The sequence below is a fragment of the Urocitellus parryii genome, chromosome 4 (assembly GCF_045843805.1).
Source record: "Urocitellus parryii isolate mUroPar1 chromosome 4, mUroPar1.hap1, whole genome shotgun sequence".
Classification (NCBI taxonomy): domain Eukaryota; kingdom Metazoa; phylum Chordata; class Mammalia; order Rodentia; family Sciuridae; genus Urocitellus; species Urocitellus parryii.
In genome coordinates this window covers 92,309,835-92,331,144 of record NC_135534.1, presented here as the reverse complement: position 1 = coordinate 92,331,144, position 21,310 = coordinate 92,309,835, and the positions used below count along the sequence as shown (strand labels likewise).

General features: G+C 35.1%; 1 protein-coding gene across 3 annotated transcripts in view; it reads left to right on the top strand.

Moving 5' to 3' along the window:
- Positions 1-19,534: 19,534 nt before the first annotated feature.
- Pdgfd (platelet derived growth factor D) overlaps positions 19,535-21,310 on the top strand; it is a 230,606-nt gene continuing 228,830 nt past the window's right edge. For all 3 annotated transcript variants that reach the window (XM_077797705.1, XM_026392496.2, XM_026392497.1), the window contains exon 1: positions 19,535-19,953. In XM_077797705.1, the coding sequence (XP_077653831.1) occupies positions 19,830-19,953 (124 nt within the window). In that variant the 5' untranslated portion in view covers positions 19,535-19,829. The remainder of the gene's footprint in view (positions 19,954-21,310) is intronic.

Below are 21,310 nucleotides of genomic sequence, written 5' to 3'. Positions count from 1 at the left end.
CAGTTCAGCTTGGTATTATTGCAAAACACCAGAAACTCAGTGTCTTACATGCAATAAAAATGTATTTTTCACAGTTCCGGAGGCTGGAAGGTCCAATATCATTGTGCTAGCATATGCAGTGTCTGGTAAGGGTCCATTTCTGGGTTCGCAGATGGTACTTTCTTTTTGTGTCTTCGTATAATGAAAGGGAATAAAGACCTTTCTCTGCCTTTTTAAAAATAAGGGCACTAATCCCATCTCTACCTTCCTGACCTAATTATTTCCCCAAACCTCATTTCCTAATATCAGTTTTTGGTACTTGCAATTTCGGCTAATAATTTTGAGGGAAACATAAATATTCACACCAGAAAATAGAGGTACCCTCCCCTAGTAAGTTCCTACTCACTCAGGTTTTTTTTTTTTAATCCTTAGTTGTTATTGGAATCTTTCTTCTTTATGTGTTTGTTTATTTGCTTATTTTATATCTTCTCCTTTCCCTCAATCCTTTATAGAAGGTAAACTCCATGAAAGACCTGGGCATTGTTCTTGTTAAAAGTGTTGTCCCACAAAGACCCATAACAGTGGTCACATCATAGGCAACTATTTAATACTTCTCAAAAAAGATCTACGCACCAGGTGTGTTATTAGATGATATACACCCACTTTGATTTATAAATTAGGAAATGGAAGCTTTTGGAGAGGTGAGATATTTTGTATAATATGGCATAACAAATAAATGGTATATCCAGGATTAAAACCATCATTTGTCCTGATTCCAAAGCTCTTGGCCTTTTTATCAAATCCTTAATTTATAAAGCAATTTCATTTTATTTGCACAACAGCCCCATGGAGTTAAGTACCATCATCTCTATGATGATGAGAAATCTTAGGCTATGAATAGTCAATGTTTAGCCTCAAATCACACAGATGAAATTCAGCATTTGAATTCCACTTTCTCTGACCTAACCTCATGTTCTTTCCATTCATCGTGCCACTTCACCTTTTAAGTCACAGCTGACATAATAATATAAGAGGAAGTGATAAATACCTTTTCAAAGACTGGTCCAGGAAAATCCTTTCCAAAGTCTACTCCAGGTCCAGCTTGGTCACTTCTTCTGTGTCATCATCATCTTTGGATGGTCTCTTGGTAGCCTCTGTTTTCCTAACTAAAGATTAATTATTTTTATACACCTTCCATTATGCTTATTCTACTTTTTTTTTAAAGTAGCTTCCAAGTGGTTCTTACTAATTAGGAAATTAATATGTATTCTAAAAGGAAGTTCTGAAATTACGGAAAAAGTGGAAAGAAAATATAGAAAAATCCTGTTAAAGTCAGCTTTTGCATTGCTTTGGCCAAAAGTGTTGGGAGCTGCCACGTAAGGAGTGAACACGGACCCTTAGCCTTGAGCGACTGAGGTATGAGACTGGTTGTCGCTGCACATGGAAACAGGTGGATCTCACCTCCACTCAGAAGGGGAATGAAGCTCTGGGAGTGGGCGTTACCCAATGAGACTGCACTACACCCCCCTGAAATCCATTCTCTTGCCTTATTTAGGTGGATCTTTCTTGAGTGTCTTCCCCTCAATAAATAGGGCTTCAGGCATTCTCTCTCTCTGTCTCTCTCTCTCTCTCTCTCTCTCTCTGTGTGTGTGTGTGTGTGTGTGTGTGTGTGTGTGTTGTCTGTCTCTCTTTCTTCCCTTGTGGGAGCTGGGGCCGAGGAGCTGATACTGAGCCCCAAGAAAAAGGTCTTGTCTCTGTGTGATTATTTCATGCCAGTGCAATTCACCTAACTGATTTAGTCATGTGTCAAGGCAAAAAGACCTGAGAAGAACAACAAAGAGAAGGGAAATTTTATTTGGGACTCATGGTTTCAGAGGTATCAGTTCATAGATGACTGAATCTAAAACCCTGGGCCTGAGGCATGGCAGAACATGGTGGTAGAAGGGCATGACCGAGGAAAGAGCTCCTGACATGGCAACCACTGAGCAGAGACAGCCAGCTGTATTCCCCAGGCATAAAATATAACCTCCAAAGTCTCACCCCAGAGACCTACTTCTTCCAGCCACACCCTAGCTGCCTACAGTTACCCCCTAGTTGATCCATATTAGGGGACAAATGAACTTATTAGGTTAAGAGTCTCATAACTCAATCATTTTCTCTGAATTTTTTTTGCATATGTCTCACACATGAGCTTTTGTGGTACAGAACACATGCAAATCAAACTATAATAGGTCCTTTTCACTCCATATTCCACAAATGGACAGCCTAAGCCCCCTAAAAATGGCACATTTGTTACAAACTGTGAACCTTAATTGACTCATTATTACCCCTCACATCTATTCATTACATTAGGGTCCTATCTTGGGTTAAAGTTTTGGGTTTTGACAAATGTATTCCATGCATCCAACATTACAGCATCATTTCAAATACTACCCCTGTGCTCTCTACTCTCTGTTCTCTATTCATCCCCCTGTCTCTCCTAAACACTAGAAATCCCTAGTATTTCTATTTTCTCCAGAATTTGGCCTTTTCCATAATGTCATTTAGCAAGAAGAATATTTTTATTTTAATATGCTAACACATTTTTCTTTCTTCCTTTTTTTTAGTATTAGATTACAAAGTTTCATGGTTTTGGAGTGGTCTTCTTCAACTCTAGTTTTTCCATTTAAAAAAAAAATCCTGTTATATCAACATGAAATTTTGTAGAATGGATTTTTTTTTTAGGAATGAATGAATTGAGTTTTCATTAAAGCACCTAATTGAGTTTTAACCTTTATGTATTTTTGGATTTCAATGTTATAAGAGTGAGTCTACTCTAATTTATGCAGATCTTTAATTGAAATCACTTTTTAAAAATTTTTATTATTTAGTTGTATATGGACACAATGCCTTTATTTATTTATTTGAATGTGGTGCAAAAGATCGAACCCAGTGCCTCTCACACTTGCAAGGCATATGCTTCACCACTGAACTACAACCCCAGCCCAATTGAAATCACTTTTATCTGAAGGATTAAATCATTTTGAAGCAATATTATTAGTAGCAGTGTAGTATAGTAGTTGTGTGACCTTGAGCAAGTCTCTAAATCTTAATTATCTTATCTGTCAAACAGGTATATTAGATTTCTGGAAATGTACAATGAAACAAACTGTACAACACACTTGGTTCAGAACAAAGCCACAATAGTCACTCAACCATTTCAATTACATTTTTTATCATAGTCTTTGAGAGCCCACATATCAGAATTATTTCACTATCTACACAATTGTTGAGTGTTCTTAACCTTTTAAAGCATCAGTTTCTTCATCTATAAAATGTAACTACTACTTTACTGCCTTTATTCCTAGGAGACCTAAGTGAGAAAACAGATACAAAACAAGTAACATATAATAGATCACATTTAAACATAAAAATGTGACATTCAGACCAGGAGAGTTTAAGAGCAGTAAGATCCATATGACTGCAGTGAGGAAATGTAGAAAAGATGGTTGGAAATGAAGATGATTTAGAGCCTATTGGGCCTGGAGGTAACTGAGGCAATAAATGTAATCAAAATAATCTCACTTCACCAATAATGACATACATACAGATTAAAAATATAATTAGAAATAACTTAACCTATCAAATTGGCAAAGGACTAATGATAATACACACTTTGGAGAAAACATCAAGGGACTGATATTTTCAATTTTGGTAGGAGTGAAAATAGGTACTACTTTTCTGGGGAGCAAGGTAATAATCAAAACTAGAGGCTGAATACATATTTATAATAGTTGACCAGACAATTCCAATTTCAGGACTTTATACTCTTTATACTATTTATACTCTTCTTTATATGCTCTGCATTTTCCAGTTTTTTTAGAGTCAGAGAAGCATACAATGTTAAGAAAGTTTGCATCTAATAATTTATTGCTTTTTATAAATATGACCTATAATGGATTATCTGCATGATGAATTGTAGGTACAACTTGTTTGGCTGTAGACAGAACTAGGCAAGGAAGATACAATAGTTTTTTGAATTTTGCAAAAATTCATAACAAAACTATAGACAATATATTGTGTAAGGACTATGAAAAAAATTCAGTCAAAATACCTTATTATAAGGATCTGAGAAAGACATGACACCTTCCAAGGACCCAACAATAAGCTCAGGGTGAGAACTGGACTAAAATCTTCATCTCTTGCTTCTGGGGCCATTTTGCAGAATCCCAGAATGTCTCCTCCCTATCTAACAGCAGCATGGCCAACATCTGGACAAGGGCTATGTTAGAAAAAGATGGAATAAATGGTTGGGAGAAACTTCTAATATGTGGGAAGATATTTGCTTTTATTGAAGGAGATATAAGGATGATGAAAAGGTAAACAATCACAATGTAACCCTTTGTGGGCAGATCTTAGTGCCAAGAAGAAAGAATCATTGAAAATTTAAATGTTACTGGCTGGAGGAGCAGCTCTTAAGTGTATTCATGCAAATTCATCCACAGAATATATCTGCAGGAGTGTAATTAGAACTCCTCCACTGTCTGCAAGAAGATCAAGCCATCTGGAGCTTAGAGAAAATGTCTATAAGGTCATCGTGCCTCTCATTTCCCTGTGGTTTTGTATATAAGGATTATTCTTTTTTAGTACTATATTTTGTTAAAGGAGTTACATTTTATTATTAGTTGTTTTAATCTTTTAATGTGCCAGTTTATAAATTAAACTTTCATTGTATTTATTACATATGGGAAAAAAGCACACAGTTTATATGGGGTTTGGTACTGTTCTCAGTTCAGGCATCCACTGGAGGTCTTGGAAAATATTCCCTTCTAATAAAGAGGGAACGAATGTATCTGGTGTTTTTTTTTTTTTTTTTTTTTTTTTTTTTTTTTGCAGCAGTAGGCTATTTTTGTTCTTTAAAATGGATTAGTATCTTATCATCATTATTTCTGATAATATACTTCACTCATGTTTCCAGCATGCTTGATGTGCTAGCATCTTCATGATGTAACACATATAGTCGTGATACATATAAATGTAATGCAAGATCTGTAGGATAATTCAGAAGTTTCAGTAGTAGCACTGAATTGCAAACTAGCTTGCATGGTACAGTGGAAAAGACAAACCATAGAAAACTCCGTCTTACACAGAAACCCTAATTTTGTTATCTCTTCACACTAGACCAATGAGCTTCAGTTTCTTCATCTACAAAATGAAAAAAATAACATCTACCTACCAAAATTGAGAAGATATAATGCGATGGCAAATGTACTGAGAGCAATATTTGGATAAGAAAGTAAAAAATAATTATCTGTGGTCCTTTCCATAGACCTTATTTTCTAATGTATACATTACCACCTCTTCATCTGTTCCATTCTTTCCATATAGAACTCACTAAATTAGAACTCACTTTATGGGTTTTAGTGTTCCTTCTGTATAAATGCAGTATTACAGGCTCTCAGTTTGTTGATTGATACCATATAGCAGGGATCTCCCAAAACCCCAAAGATAAGGTCTGACATGTGAGAAATTAAAATTTCCCATGAACCACTGGAATGGATTTCCACAGGCCCAACATAAATCCTACCATAGGATTTTTCAGACGCTGCTCAAGTGTCAGAAGCGTGTCTGTCTATGGGGGCAGGGGATTGTTAGAGAGAACGGGATCCTTTTTGACATGCAAAATCATGGAATCAATGGAATAATGAACAATGTGAAGTTGGATTCTACTGCACTTGTTGACTAAGTATGCCTTAGAGGCTGAGGCAAGCCTACGGGAAGCCTTGCAAATTTCAATTTTCAATTCCTCCCCCACAGAGCATATGAGTGAAATGGAAAAATAAATGTCAATTTGAGATTTCTAATATATTTGGCAGAAATGGATATTAAGTTTGAAAATAAAGCAAATTCATTCCTTCTCTGCACAGCTATAATTCAATCCTGTTCTTCTATGAAAATACAGATCACAAGCTACTGGTCTATCCCAATTTACAACCTGCAGCTACACACATACATGGAATGTTTCTCTCTGTGCGTAAGTGTATTTCCCTATTTCACTATAGAAAAAATACTTCATAATGTGCATAAGAATAATCTATGCAATTTATTTTTTAAAAAAATGCATGCTCCTGGGTCTGCCATTAAAAATATCTGATTCCGGAATTTACATGAGTTAATGAAAATCTCAAGTGATTCTGATGCACATGGACAGCACTAGAACATTCTGAGACACCATTACAGCTCTACTGTTCTTTCTTCCTTCTTTCTTCCTAAGGAGGACATTATTTGAAACATCTTTCCCTCTATTATTGCTTTTATTAAAATTCATTATTTTCCCTAAGTTTTTAAACAGTGCTTATATGTCTCAGCTATCCCTTTCCCCTACAATTTTTCTTTACTTATTTTTTAAAATATTTTTTAGTTGCCAATGGATTTTTCACTTTATTTGTTTATTTATATGTGGTGCTGAGGATCGAACCCAGGGCCTCACACATGCCAGGCACTGAATTAAGAAAGCAAGCCATGCAGTGAGCCACAACCCTAGTCCCTCTTTTCTTATTCTTATAGCTAATATGAAACATTTTCATTTGGCTTCCAGAACACACAGTTTTCTGCTTTTCCTCTCATATTTCAGACTATACCCTTCCACTAGCAGCCTTTACTGGTTCCTCTTTATCTCCCCAACCTCTCAACACTGGTGTGCACAGGGCTCAGTCCTTGCATATCAGTATTCAGCTAGACTTACCTATCTCATGATTTATGTATATAAGTTTCTGCTTATCATCCTCAGGGAGAACATCTCCTCAAACTTTTCAGGCCCAAAATGGTAAATGTTATACCATTTCCAAACCTAATTCTCCTTTAGTCTCCTTCATCTTTCCAGTTCTTTAGATAAAATCCTTAGTTTTTGATTTTACCCTGGATCTAATCCATTAGCAAATCCTATTGACACTTCTTCAATTTTTATATATAATCTGAACACTCCTTACCATTTAACTTCAAAACTTTGGTGGAAGCCACCCACATTTCTCAACTGGATGATCTGAATCTTCCTCACTGATCTTCTTTCTTTCTTTCTTATTTATATATGACAGTGGAATGCATTACAATTATTATTGTACATATAGAGCACAATTTTTCATATCGCTGGTTGTATACATAGTATATTCGCACCAATTCATGTCTTCATACCTGTACTTTAAATAATAATGATCATCACATTCCATCATCATTAATAACCCCATGCCCCCTCCCTTCCCCTTCCACCCTTCTGCCCTATCTAGAGTTCATCTATTCTTCCCATGCTGCCGCTCCTTATTTCACTATGAGTCAGCCTCCTCACATCAAAGAAAACATTCGGCATTTGGTTTTTTGAGACTGGCTAACTTCACTTAGCATGATCATCTTCTTTCTACTCATTCTCCCTCTTTATGGTATTCTTGCTACAACAACTGGAATGACCTTGTGAAAATATAAGTCAAGGTCACGTTATTCCTCAAAACTCAGTTCTCATCTCACTTAGAGCAAAAGCAAGGCCTTACTGTAATCTGGGCACCAGTTACCCCTCTGACTGCTTTTTCTACTACTATTTCACTTCTCCACCCTTCAGTCCTCAGTGCCCCCTCCCCAATCCTCCCCACTGTTCATGGAACATGTTGGCACAATCTCACCCCAGGGCTTTGCAATTGTTATTCTGTCTGTAATATTCTTCTCTCAGATATGTGTACGGCTTGCTCTTACTTCCTTAAGTTCTTTATGTAAAGTCAATTTCTCAGAAAAACCTTTCTTAGGCCATCTGTCTAAAATCTCAACATTGCAGTCCCTTCCCTTAGCTACTAGCAGTTCATAATTCTACTCCTTCCTTTTCTGTCCTCATCTTTTATTCTTATACTTATACTTATGTGCTTTATCTGCCACATGTGAATGCTAGTTCTATGAGCATTTTGCTTTATTGCTGTATTCCAGCCACTTGGAACAAGTAACACATAACAGGCATTCAATTAATACTGATTGAATGACAGAATGTACAAAATTTAATTCCCCAGGTTCTCTAATCCACTCAATTTTCTTCTAATATTTTATCCAGGTGTCTCCTTTACATTTTTTAGTCTCTTTTCCCTCTAGATGAATATGTGCCAAATAACTCTAATTGACCAAATGAAATGTTCTGTTTACTACTCTGATATTGTTTGGATTATCAGCACCTTTTGTAGCTAAAATGACTTTCATTTTCAGTGTCTTCTGTGAGGTAAGTACTAAGACAACTAACCTCAAATGGAATGCTATTTTTCCATTTTACAAATGCGGAAAACAATTATGGAGTGAGTTTCCTGAATCCTCCTCAATCTGCTTGCAGAGCTGGACATTTTGCATAAATAGTGTTCAACCCTCTCCTACCAACACCATATCAGATAGTTTTATGTGAAATAGTCCCATCTTTGAAACATTTCAAGATCTTAATTCTGAAGCACTATCTTCCCAAGATTTTCTTCATATACATCCACCTTTGTTCTTTCATTTAGCAGTACTATTTTTAAAACTCAGCCTACATTTACATTTCTCTTAAAATATTCCCGGTGACAGGAATATTTCATTTACTTGTGTAGTTCTTAATGTCATTTGATTTCAAAAGTGTCTTTTTTCTTTTTCTCACTCAAAATATTTTGCTTGACAGTTAAAGAAACTTCAAATCCCAACTTCACTTTTAAGAAGTAACAGATAAGTCAGTGTTAGTAGTTACAGCCAATGTCAACATAAAATTACAGAAACACATTGTTTCAAAATGGAATTATTGGCTTATTAATCTGGCAAAGTTATTTGCATAATGGGAAGACACTAACATATGTTCCAGGCATTCCCCATAAATTTTTGTTAGGTATATATACCTATTAAATAGAACAATGAATACAAAGTTTAAAATGATGCAAACTTTAAAGGACACTGATATTTGCATTTTCATTATGATATGTTTGGCCCATTTTAAACATAAAGACTGAAGATAAACTATGTGGCATTAATGTAAAAAAGCCAGGAAAAGTAAAAAAAGAATCATGATATTTAGTATTTTACAAATTAGTCATGGTCTTCTTTCTGAGATTGACTGAATTCAGACATTCCTAATCAACATCAACCTGTAACATATTTACAGAACAAAATTCTCTCAATAAATATTTTAATTTTTGATTCTCAAAATAAGTGTTTTTCTTCCTTCATTATTCACCAACAAAACTGGTGAGAATAAATTCTATAAAGTCCTACTTTCTTTTGAGGCATCTTGAGCTTATATCTTTGCATTTTTATTAGAAGAGGGGGAAGGATAAGAAACTGGATTACGAAGGCATTTGTGTTAATTCATTACCTTCCCTGGAGATGAAGATGGATTTTATAGTAATATTGCACTGAAGCATAACTTCTTTAATGTATGGTAAGATTTTCATTTAAAATAACTCCCTGTAAAAGGAAAAATGTTAAAATTCCTGATTTGTTAGAGGAAAACACATATAATAAATTTGAAAAGAATGTATATATTCTTGAGGTTATAATTTTTCTACTATTGAATATGAAATACACTGAGCTATAACATAACCAATAATCAGTGATAAAGAAGGATAAAGAAATGAAATGTCTACAGAGAGTTTCAGTCAGTTGATGACCCCAAATAGACAAAGATCTCACTACAGATTTTAGAAAGGAAACTCATGTAACAGAATTTTCAAAAAATAATTTATTATACAATTTCAGATTCATGTGGCAGTAATTCTTTAATGCATTTTGTCAGCTTTTCTGTTTTCAATATCAGCAGCAGCAATGTCAGCCAACATACTAAAAAACAATCAGAGTTCAAATAGTTGAGAACATAAACTATTTTAGTCACTCTATAGACATCTTTCATCCCAGTCAAGGTCTCTATGACTTCTACAAATGGTTAGTTTGAACACACCTGTCTGTGTGACCAAAAAATAAAGATGATTTAGTAAAAGTGTTACTAAATTCCTTTATGAAATTTGATACCAATATGGATATTTTAAAAGTCTAGCATCCACTGAAAATGAACAGTTATACAAAGCCATAATATAGTCTTTAGTTATGTCCATATTTTGTGTACTCTGGAGAAACAAACAAAATCTGTCACACTAATCAAAGCTGGGCTATCTTTAGAAATGCTATACTTATAGTATAGTTCAAAAGAACTATTGCAAAATTATTCATTTACAATTTTAAAAATCATTGCTATGCATAAATAAAAAGAAAATATAGATAAAATATATTGATGCTATAGTTTGGATCTTTAAGATAACCCAGAGGTCCATATGTTAAAAATTTTGTTTGCAGGTTCTGCTTTTGAGAGGTGTTGGAAACTCTGAGAGGCAGGGCCTATTTAGGAGGTCTTCAGGTCATTAGGGGCATGCCCTTGAAAAGAGTTATGGGATTCCAGTACCATCATCTTCCTCTTTTGCTTTCTGGCCATGAGGTAAGCAGTTTTGCTTTGTCATGCACTTATACTATGATTTGCTGCCTTGCCACAGACCTAAAAACAATGTCATCCCAGTTATGTACTAGAACCTCTGAAAACATGAGCCAAAACATGTCTTTTTTCTTATAAGTTAATTATGTAAGGTATTTTGATATAGCCATGGAAAGTGACAAAATGAATAATAATACTGAAACAACCAAGTTTCAGTATTCATGAAATTTCTTCTGATGTAGAATGCAACTCTTAAATCAATATTTTGGATATTTTTCCATATAATGCTATTTTCTGAACCATGGAGAGAACTAATAATACAGCATCTACTAAGAGTGATCCTGTATTATATTGGACCTTTCTCCTCATTCAATAACATCCATCCTGCAAATTTTAATTCCTAGGATTTTTTTATTCTACTGGAGATCTCAAATGATATCAAACATGTCATGAGTTGCCACTTGGCCAATAGCATTTGAGAACAATAAATTTTGAGACTTAGCTTTATTTTAGACTTATCGTGAGTGAAGAAATGCGGTATATAACTGGTGATATATGATATACTATTTGTCAAAGATTCTTAAGCAGTATTTGTTTTGCCTATCCAGAACAATAATTTCTGTACAAAAAAGTTTATTTTTACCTGTATCCTACATTGTCATGTATTTTAGTGTTTCAATATTTTTTCCTAGTTACCTTTCCATTAGTCATCTTAAATACAGTTTAGTTTTATTAGTATCCATCCCCAGATATTGACTGTAGATTCAGTTTAAAGAAGAGTTCAAGTGGGGCTTCTTTCTAGTTGACCATTTCTGAAGCTGATGTTTCATATAATATAGAAATGATGACTAAGCAAAGTTAACAAGATTCTTTAATACAATTTTCTCATTTTATGTAATATATTGATTACATTGTGATTTTTCAACAATGAAAAATTATAAAATGTTTCTGAAAATTATTAGACCACAGAAACTTTTTAACATAATATAAGCTTGTGTTTTGAAGAATACCCTTTGGGGTAGGATTCTTTTAGTTAATATATTCTTTTGTACTTTGTTCATTTTGCTAAGTGGCACTCTAAATTTCTGGAAATCTGGGGTTAAATATGACTTTAATACAGATAATTCCCTACTTATTATCCAGCACTATCAAAGGAAATAGTCCTAATAAAAATGAAGGTGATGGAGTCTGATTTAAGCACAATTTTGCTTGCCTTCTATTGTTCAGTGTGGCTGCACATCTCTATCAAATATATTTGCATGTTGTGAACTATTGGTCTAAACCATGAGCAAATGATAGAATTTTGGGGTAAATATTGTTCTCTGGTAAATATTGTTCTCTGCGGTAAATATTGTATAGGCTAAATGTTATTTCATCCATAACCTTACTACAAGCTTTGAACATAACAATGGAAGCATGTATAAGACAAACATGTAAATATTATTAGTGAACAAGAACAAAATAAATATCCAGTTCTCACAGCGTCTCTGGCACCTGGGGGCAAGTCTGAGACTACCGAGGTTTTCAACCAGCACCTTGCATGGCAGGTTCACTCTCAGTGGGACATAGTTACATCTGGGCACTAGTACTAGTTAGCCTTGTAATTGTGTCAGCTGACAACTGTGAAGGTGGGGTATGCAAATCCAGGAAAGCTCTGGTCTGACTTTTCTCTACACCAGTGGTAACTAATTGGTGGCTTTGCTGCATTCTTTTACCTCATTCATTCAAGAGTAGGGGACTAATCAAAATTTTCTACCAATCACATATAGTAAATCATTCATTTCTGCTATTGCTTATATAAATTAACACAAATCTTTTGTGTATATTTGGATAAAGATATATGAGACTTTATGCACTGAACTTTTAGAGTCTTAATCTCTAACAGTTATTTTTTTTTCAAAAATTTTAAATGGTAGCTAACTTGTATATACATACATCTATATCACAAAGTTAATGTCCCAATGTTTTTAAACTAAATTTCCATATCAGCAATTCAAAACTCTGCCATAGTAAATAAAATATAACCAATATAATTGAAAAAATTTATGATAATTTAGCACCATGAAAAAAATATTTCAATAAACAAATTCTACAAATATCCATGAGTCCAAAAGAGATATATAAAATATATAAGGTTGTTTATAAGCTTTATAAAACCAGGTTATAATGTTGAATTTTTTTCTTCTTATACATTATCAATAAATCTTCCCTCCACCTCAATTTAATATTCAATGGAAAAATCAGATATTTGAGTTGGTTAAATTATATAAAAAGTAACCAAGTTGACTCTGAATGAAAGCCTAAAAATTTCATACATAGTAAAGTATATAGATTTTCCAAAATAATCATTCTTTAGAATACCGAATTTGGCTGTGCAGAGACTGTGCCTCAGTTTTACTATAGTTCTTTCTTTATTATAAATGCTGAATAAATTACTTTTGAAACAACATTTAAAAAGTCATACCAGACATTATTGGCCTCAATGTTTTCATATTTTCTGTTACTAAAATCTTTTATGTTTATTTTTGGCTTTAAAAATGGAGCCAACCATTTTCCCAAGCTTGTTAAAATTAATATTGTGTCAGAAAAACAATTATATCAACTTTAATGCATTGGGGAAAAACATGATCTGTAGTCATAGCACAATTCAAGATGTTGGCCAGTTTAAGAAGAAATGATTTTGCATAGATTTCATTCTCCATATTAGATCATCCTGTATTTGCCTGAAGTAATTAAGAATGCTACTGTTCTTTTATGGGCTAGACAACACTTCCAATAACTAAAATGCTTGAAAAGGATCTGAAAGAGAACAATTTCAAATTCCCAGCTGCACTGTATGATAGGATTGCTGTTCAAAAACTAAATTATCTTAGGGAGATATGACTATAGAATCACAAAAGTCCTAGAATGAAAGAAAACTTTTATGGCTTTTAAAAATTTTACCTTAGTGAAGGAACTTTATTTTCAAGTCTCTCACTATTTATGAAGTTCCCGTTTTAATGCTTTTAGTAGCTCAAAGAAATCTTCCATCTTCAAATACAATTCATTGCAAAAAACAGCTCCAGTCAGGTTTTTTTTTTTTTTTTTAATTAAAGAGTGTATTAACCCGTGGACCTCCTTGCTGGACAAGAGAGAGCCCACTCAGTTGACTTCCAGAGAATCAAGCAAAGGCCAAATGCTTACTTTGATATGAGGATGCTAACTCATAATGGCAATGGAGCGGGGAGCATGGGAGGAATGGAGGAACTTTAGATAGGGCAAAGGGGAGGGAGGGGAAGCGAGGGGACAAGAGGGTAGGAATGATGATGGAATGAGTTAGACGTCATTACCCTAAGTACATGTATGAAGACATGAATTTTCACAAAGTATGTGAAAATACTTTGTGTACAATCAGTGACTTGAAAAATTGTGCTCTATATGTGTAATATAAAATGAATTCCATTCTGCCATCATGTGTAACAAAGTAGAATAAATAAATAATTTAATTTAGAGTTTTTTTAAAAAAAGAGTGTATTAACTAGAATGTACCTCCTGTAAATCCCAGCCATTAGATCTATATGCATTATAGAGGATGGGAGCTTGTTTACTCTGCCATGTGATGGATCTTTACAACCTTCAAGTATTTAACATGACTTTTCTGTCTCTCTGCAATTGTCATCATTACCTCCAATTCCTCTACGTCCACCCATCTCAAGATTTTATCTTCATCATTCTTAAAATTACTCACATAATTCTCTGTTCTTGTGGTTTCCTCAGCATGCATATTAGATTTTCTATATCCTCTTTTATATATGTCACTTAGACAGATGTTAAAGATAAATGTTTTGGGAACTTCAGTTGAAGGAATTAAAAGATATTTTTTTACATCCATGGCCTTGAAATAGCCTACTTCTTCCCTATAGTTGCCCACATTCTTTCTTTGCCATATTTTAATTGTTTCCTATTTTGTCTAGTCCATTCTTGAGGCTGCATCTCATTGATTATTTAACACGAAGTCAATAAGTTTGCATATATTTTCAAACTTCCTGAGAGCTATAGAGCTTCCCTCCAGACTCCTAAATGGCCAAGAAATGGTTTGAACCACAGGCCTCTGCTGAAACATAAAGCTCACAACTATGAAATGTGTGTTATGACCTTTCAAAGATATGAAATTGAATTACACTTTAGAGTTGCTTGAAACATTTTTTAGTTAATCAGTATATGATACTGAAAAATATTCACAGGATTATCCTGATGTGACTAGTCAATATTATCTAGCATAATCTAAGCAGTTTCCCTTTTCAAGGAAGTTTTAAAATTTCAAATGAGGGACACTTCCAGTCTTTACTTAGGAAACAAATTGTTGCAACCTTCAAAAGTAAAAAATCAAAGATAAGAATCAGGGCCAATATCTAATGATGTACAATGGGTGGGGAGAGGGAAGGTAAAAAGGAGAGGCACTGGGGTCTGAACTAGAACATGACCTACTCCATGCTTTTATTATTATATCACAATGGATTCTACTGTGATGTATAACTAAGAAGAACCAATAAAAATATTGAATGATGTAATTTATTTCTACCACAAGCTAGGTTTTTAAAGGCACACTATACTATTGATTTTGTACAGCACTTTTAATACTTCTTTCTCCTCCACAATGCAATTTGTTTTCTTTTAAAGAATAATTGCAAAGAAGGTAGTTAGAAAAGATAACCAAGATTTTATAACTCAAACTCTTAGGGGTAATTATGTGAGTGGTGAATTCATATTGGAAGAGTTAGAGAAAAGAGAATCAGTAATTAAATATTACCAATTCAGTTTTAAATATTGACTTGCTAATAAATTCAGTGTGGGCTCAACTGAAAAGGAGAATAAATGTGTAATGTAAAATTCCAAGGGACATAAATATAAGAAAAGTTTTTCTTTATTGAATTAAAATTCTTACTCAAGGAAAGAAACATGTAAAGATCTCCATATCAATTTCTTGCTTAAAAAAATGGCAAAGAAAGAACTTGAAATGTGAAAGCAACTGGATAGCATCCAGTCTTATAAAGATAAAAGTGCAGAATTCTAAAGAAGACTGGCAGACATCCCAGATCAATTAAGGAAGAAATCCTGCAGAATAGGCAACATATTCATCTTTGAAACCTTAAATTTAGATAATGCAGCTCAAGAATGGGTAAATGGAGATGAAAAATATACGGAAGTAAAGAAGAAAATATAGATTTAGGGGTTCTTCTACATGATAAATAACTCAATGACTCATTTGATTAAGTTGTGTCAGTAGTTCGTTCAATGCAGTAAAGGAACAGACTACCTGGTTGACTGATGGGACCAACTACTTGTCAATGGTCAAGCTGATAGTTTTGACCACAACCAATTTCAAATGATTATATCTGGAAGATATTGTTTAACATGTGTCAGTGCTATAGCTTGGTGAACTGTATTTGACATTACTATGTAGAATTCCAAACAATATGTGGGGCTGTATACCAACAATGCCTATAGATAAAGTATAAGTATGTGGGATGAATTGGAAATCAACTAGCCTTATGACTAGTTGACATAACTATGGTTTTCCTCAAATTAGGACCAGAGATAGGACTAGGTCTGCATTTGAATCTGTAAAGCAGAAGGAAACATCCCTACCAATTGCCTTGAATTATTATGTGCCATTGAAATTAAGGTTTTAAACACCCGTACCTAATAAGAAGAAAATAGTTCCATGACCTATTAAAGAAAAGCAGTACTCAAGGTGTGGGCTCCCTGGTCAATGATTAAAGAATATTTAAATTAATGCTGCTTGGGGAAAAGTTACATAAATCAATACATTTTAGCACCCCTAAAGCCTTAATTTTGAAGTAAATTTCTCCATTTTTATGCATAGAAAAATGTAATTAATGCTTTTAATAAAAGTTAGTAACCTATTTCACTGTTAATAATGATGGGAATAAGGGAATAAATATGGTAAATGTGACAAAGGAGTCAGTTAAGAAAAGAACTTAATTTAGGATAAGTGTAATTGTAAAGAGAAAATCATGGAATGGGTGATAATAAATACAGCTATTTGTTGATAAAACAATACAATAATGTATTTTGCAGATACTTAATATAAAACACTTCACAATGATGTCAATATTTTAGGTATTTCAAGTCATTTGAGACTATTGAAATTTTAACATAATCTGTCATTTTATGAATATTTCATTTCATTCTTTGGCATCCAGAATATTCATACATTATCTTATTTTTAATTTCAAAAATAAGCTAAATTTAATCCAGTTCTCCTGAGCCAAATCATTGATCAAAATCATTTCATTAATTGTCTTAAAGCATCGGAGCCAATTTTGTCTTTTTTTCTAAATTTACATCATAATTTTAATAAACTATATATCAAATATTCAGCCATTTTAAATAAAAAAAATGGTTTAAAGTATCTTTGGACATGGTAAAGCTATACATGTAGCACATAGTGAAGGTATAATTTTTAAAATAAAATACTGAGAATTCTACAATAGTTCTTTAAAATAATCCAGTGCAATATTCCCATTTTGTAGGGAAGTATTGAAGTTCCATGAAAGTTTGGTATTGAACAAGCTCGGTAGCCTTGAGGCAGATCAGAAATTAGGATGTCCCATTATAGTACTTTGGTTTTCTGAGATCTAGAGAGAAAAGGATGAACAACAAAGGAATATCTGCTTTGAAAAAAATAGGCTTCAAAAAAATGACAACTATTGTCAAGAGATCTATCCTGTATGAGTTGCTAGTTAAGACTGGTAGAAGTTTAATTTAAAAAAAAATATATAAGAATAACACCAGTCCAGAGATAATACCACTTCCAGAGATGAAAAGACTTTGAAAAGTTCACACCACCTTTCATTCCTTTTCTATTGTGGGTTTTGTAAGTAGTGAAAAATCCAAGAAGATTTGAAAATGGAGTGGAAAATACCATTCGTGGGTTCAATTCATTTAAGGAAAAGAGTACATGATAAAAATAGTGTCAAATTCTGGCCTACCCTTTTATTGAATCTTTACTGCTAGAGTATTTGTTTGGGACAAATGCCATTATACCTGGACCTATTAAAAGTTACTCTTTTAAATTTTTCTGAATAATAGATGTACTTTTTATTACATGAATATCATTGAACAATGGCTTCATATACACTAGTTAATTTACATCCATTGGAATAGTAATAAATATTTATAAGTCAATTTTCATTGTATTGATTCATGTTCTTTTCACCTATAATCATTTAAAATGTAGTGGTTAATTTAATGTTTGGTAAATTAGCTTGACATACATGTGAAAAATAAATTGAAGCAATCGTATTGCTTATCTTTGAAACAGATCTTTCACACTCTCAAATAATTTTATTAAAAAATCCTATTTACTTTTACTTTCTATGGTTTCCTCTGATTCATTAGACTCTAAATTCCATGGGATTAGGAACCTTGTCTCTCTTGTTCATTATTTCATCCTCAAGATGCTTACAGAGTAGGAAAAAGAAAAATGTTAATGCATAATTTTATACTTGTTGAATGAATGAATGATTAAATCCAATCACAGATTCTATGTCTCTCTCCTCATTGCCTCTTCCAGGAGTTGATTATATTTAGAAACAGATTACTTTACAGTGGATTTCAAACTTTTTGATCATACCCCCCATAGAATTATCTTCTATATTACTCTGTGTGTGTGTGCACCTGCACAAGTATACAACAAAATATTCATGAAACCATATTATGATCTTCAAAAAACCCAGACTTTATATTTCTAAGCTCTTGAATACATCCTATTTAGTTAAAAATAATGCAGGTATTGAAATTTATTTCATGACCCACAAACCTGCATTTTGCAAAAACACTGTTTTAGGTCATAATGCCAATAGTGGTGAATCATGTTAATGTTTGGGTACCTTGAAGGAACACATGTATCCTAGATGGTTTTGGATAGCTAATTACTTGTCAAGTCTATAATTTGCTGACCTTCTTAACCTACGCAGCAGCATCTAATTCCCTATAGATGGTTATCACTTATTTCCTATACCCTAGACTCTTGGGAGCTGGAAGGCCTACAAGAGGTTGGAAATTTTGTCTTCTAGATGTCACTGGTGAGAAGTTGAGAAATTATGTAAATTTAGATTTGGATTCAACTGCAAACAAAACAATACATTAAAATTCTGTCATATAATTTTCCCCACAATCATACAAACTAAGATTGCTGTCCTTATTTTGTAAGTAAAATGACTGAGTCTCAAGAGGTGAAGTGATTTGTTCAGATGACACAACTAGTAAACAGACAGTCTTGACTCACTCATTTTCTACACACAATGCTTTTCCTAGGGACACAGAATGCATAGTGCAGAAGTTCCTTGAAATACACGCAGCTCTTCTGCAGTGCTGAGTTTACAGGCACCCAAAAAAAGGAGGCTCCCCAAGGCCTGAATGGCCCCTACCCCCGCCTCTTCCTAAGGGACTATGAAGGCAAAGGAACTTTATGTTCTCAGGCAATTTCTTCACTCTGCCCAGTCTATCATTGATCCACCCTATCCTCTAAGCCCTTCTACTGTGCAGGGGACAGGAAAACACCCTTAGCAACTGGTTGTTGCACTCATACACTTTACCACCTGAGTCTATCACAACTACATCTCTGTGAAATGAGAAGGGCAGGCTGTTTATTCCCCTGAGAAACTACCCTTGATTCAACTAAGGTCACAGTAACTGGGGTCCAAAGTAAATAAAGCTCAGAATCAGCTCATTTTGCCTTGCACTTTTCCATTGTGCATATAGTAAAATCTTGACTCAATACAATCTGATTTTGGTTACAATAAAAAACAAAACAACAACAACAACAACAACAACAAACCACTCCCAACTCCAATCATTCTTCCCAAATCCCACCATCACCAGGGCTAGAACTGTGGCCAGCTTATTCCCTGCACCCTTTTTGGTCCGACAAACATAAAGCCCAGGATGGTATAAAGAGTCCCGTTCCACTGTCAAACTGGGCATGCTCAGTGGCAGTGCAGGTTTGGCCCAGGGAACCAGGGTGCTCGCGCCGCTGCTTTGAGCTGTGTGCGCGCAGCTCAGGGGGCGCTGCCACCCGGGCCGGGCCGGACACGGCGCCGCCTGCCCCCTGCAGCTTGTGCTGCTGCTGCCGGCCACAGGAGGGGGCGAACAAACGTCAACCTGTTGTTTGTCCAGTCACCCTTTATCAACTCTCAGCACCACAAGGAAGTGCGGCACCCACACGCGCTCAGAAAGTTCAGCGTGCAGGAAGTTTAGGGAGAGCTCGGCGATTAGCTCAGCGGGCCGGGCCAGCGCTGGGGAGCGCAGGCGGCAAGAGCGCAGGGAGGCGCGGCGTCCGTCCCGAGCAGAACCCGGTTTTTGTCTTGGAGCGAAGGTGTCCCGAAGTCCCTAATCCCAAATGCACCGGCTCATCTTCGTCTACACCCTGGCCTGCGCAAACTTCTGCAGCTTTCGGGACACTTATGCAACTCCGCAAAGCGCATCCATCAAAGCTTTGCGCAATGCCAACCTCAGGAGAGATGGTAAGGGGCTCATTTTATTTACTCATTTTTAATTAAAACAGTCACGTACGATGCCATTGTTCTTTCTGTCCACCTCCCCAAATCCTTCACCTGAATTTGGACTGAATGCATTGTTTGGCTATGGAGTTGTTCTGCTTGTCTGTAGTCCCTTCAGCCCCTCCTTCAGCCCCTCCTTCCAGAATGGGGCTGACGGGTGTGGGACGCCAGCAGGAGGGCATAGTATGGATCAGGTGGCTCATCTTGCTGCACCCTAGAAAAGTCACTTTGGTGTCCAGAAGTCTGACACCAGGATGCTGTGGCTCATCCTGGAGTTGGAGAAAGTTGCAGACTACGCCACCCCTTGGTGAGGCTCTTAACCTTTTGGACTTATAACTAGCAAAGACCAGGCATTTGTGATAGGTGGAGTCAAGAGTGACCTTCTCTGGGTGATTTTTAAACTTAATTATGCATGTATTTTTAGTGCGTTTCAGTACTGCAATTTTATCTGGAGCAAGGTGACAATTTATTTATATATGAATTATTTATTAGGAGAAGTTCAATGCTGCCCCTTCCAGACCCTTAAGTGACTTTCCCTTAGAACTTATGTCTGGCTCAGAAAAGCAGTCTAGGAGATACAGTTTCTGGGGCTTCCTCTGTCACCACAGGGGGACCTGGCTTCTGCTGTTAGTGCTCTTGTGTGGGAGGCTTTCAAACTATTTGGAAGGAGAAAACTCCTGAAGCAGCTTTCCTAAGCAAGGTCCCAAAACAGGCTTGTTTGTTTTCCTTTGCTCTGGAGGACACCTGGGTCATTGGGTCTCAGAGACTCTAACTTCAGATTATTTACTTTCTGGAGCTTCCACGGACAATCTGAAGTTGGTTTATTCTTCAATTCCCAGCTGTAGCTAATGTTCCGGTTATCTGCAGCTGTTTCTGGTATGTACCTAGATAGACCCTCAGGTTTTGAGGTTTTGTTTTCCCCTGATTCAGTATCATCTCTCCTGCTTTCTTCAAGTTCTTAACACATCCCCCAGAAAGATTACCAGCCTAATCTTATAGCATCCCTGTTTGAGCTGGTGACATTTGACTCTCTTACTTGTGAATTCATATTAATTATTTTATACCCATATCACTTTCATTCTTGGTGTGTCCTTATTTTGGACTTCACTGAAAGACTTTTGGACTTTGAAGGAAAAATATAAACTTTACTATATTTCTGATAACAACTACACTGTGGATTTCAGTATGTTCAAGTCATTTGAAGTGGTAAGGTATGTTGTGGGGGAAGCCCCAGTCACCTTACTTTATTACAGTGCTTCATATGAAATATTCCACCAGTGCATTTTTAATAATCTGATATCTTAGATAAAGCACAGAAGTT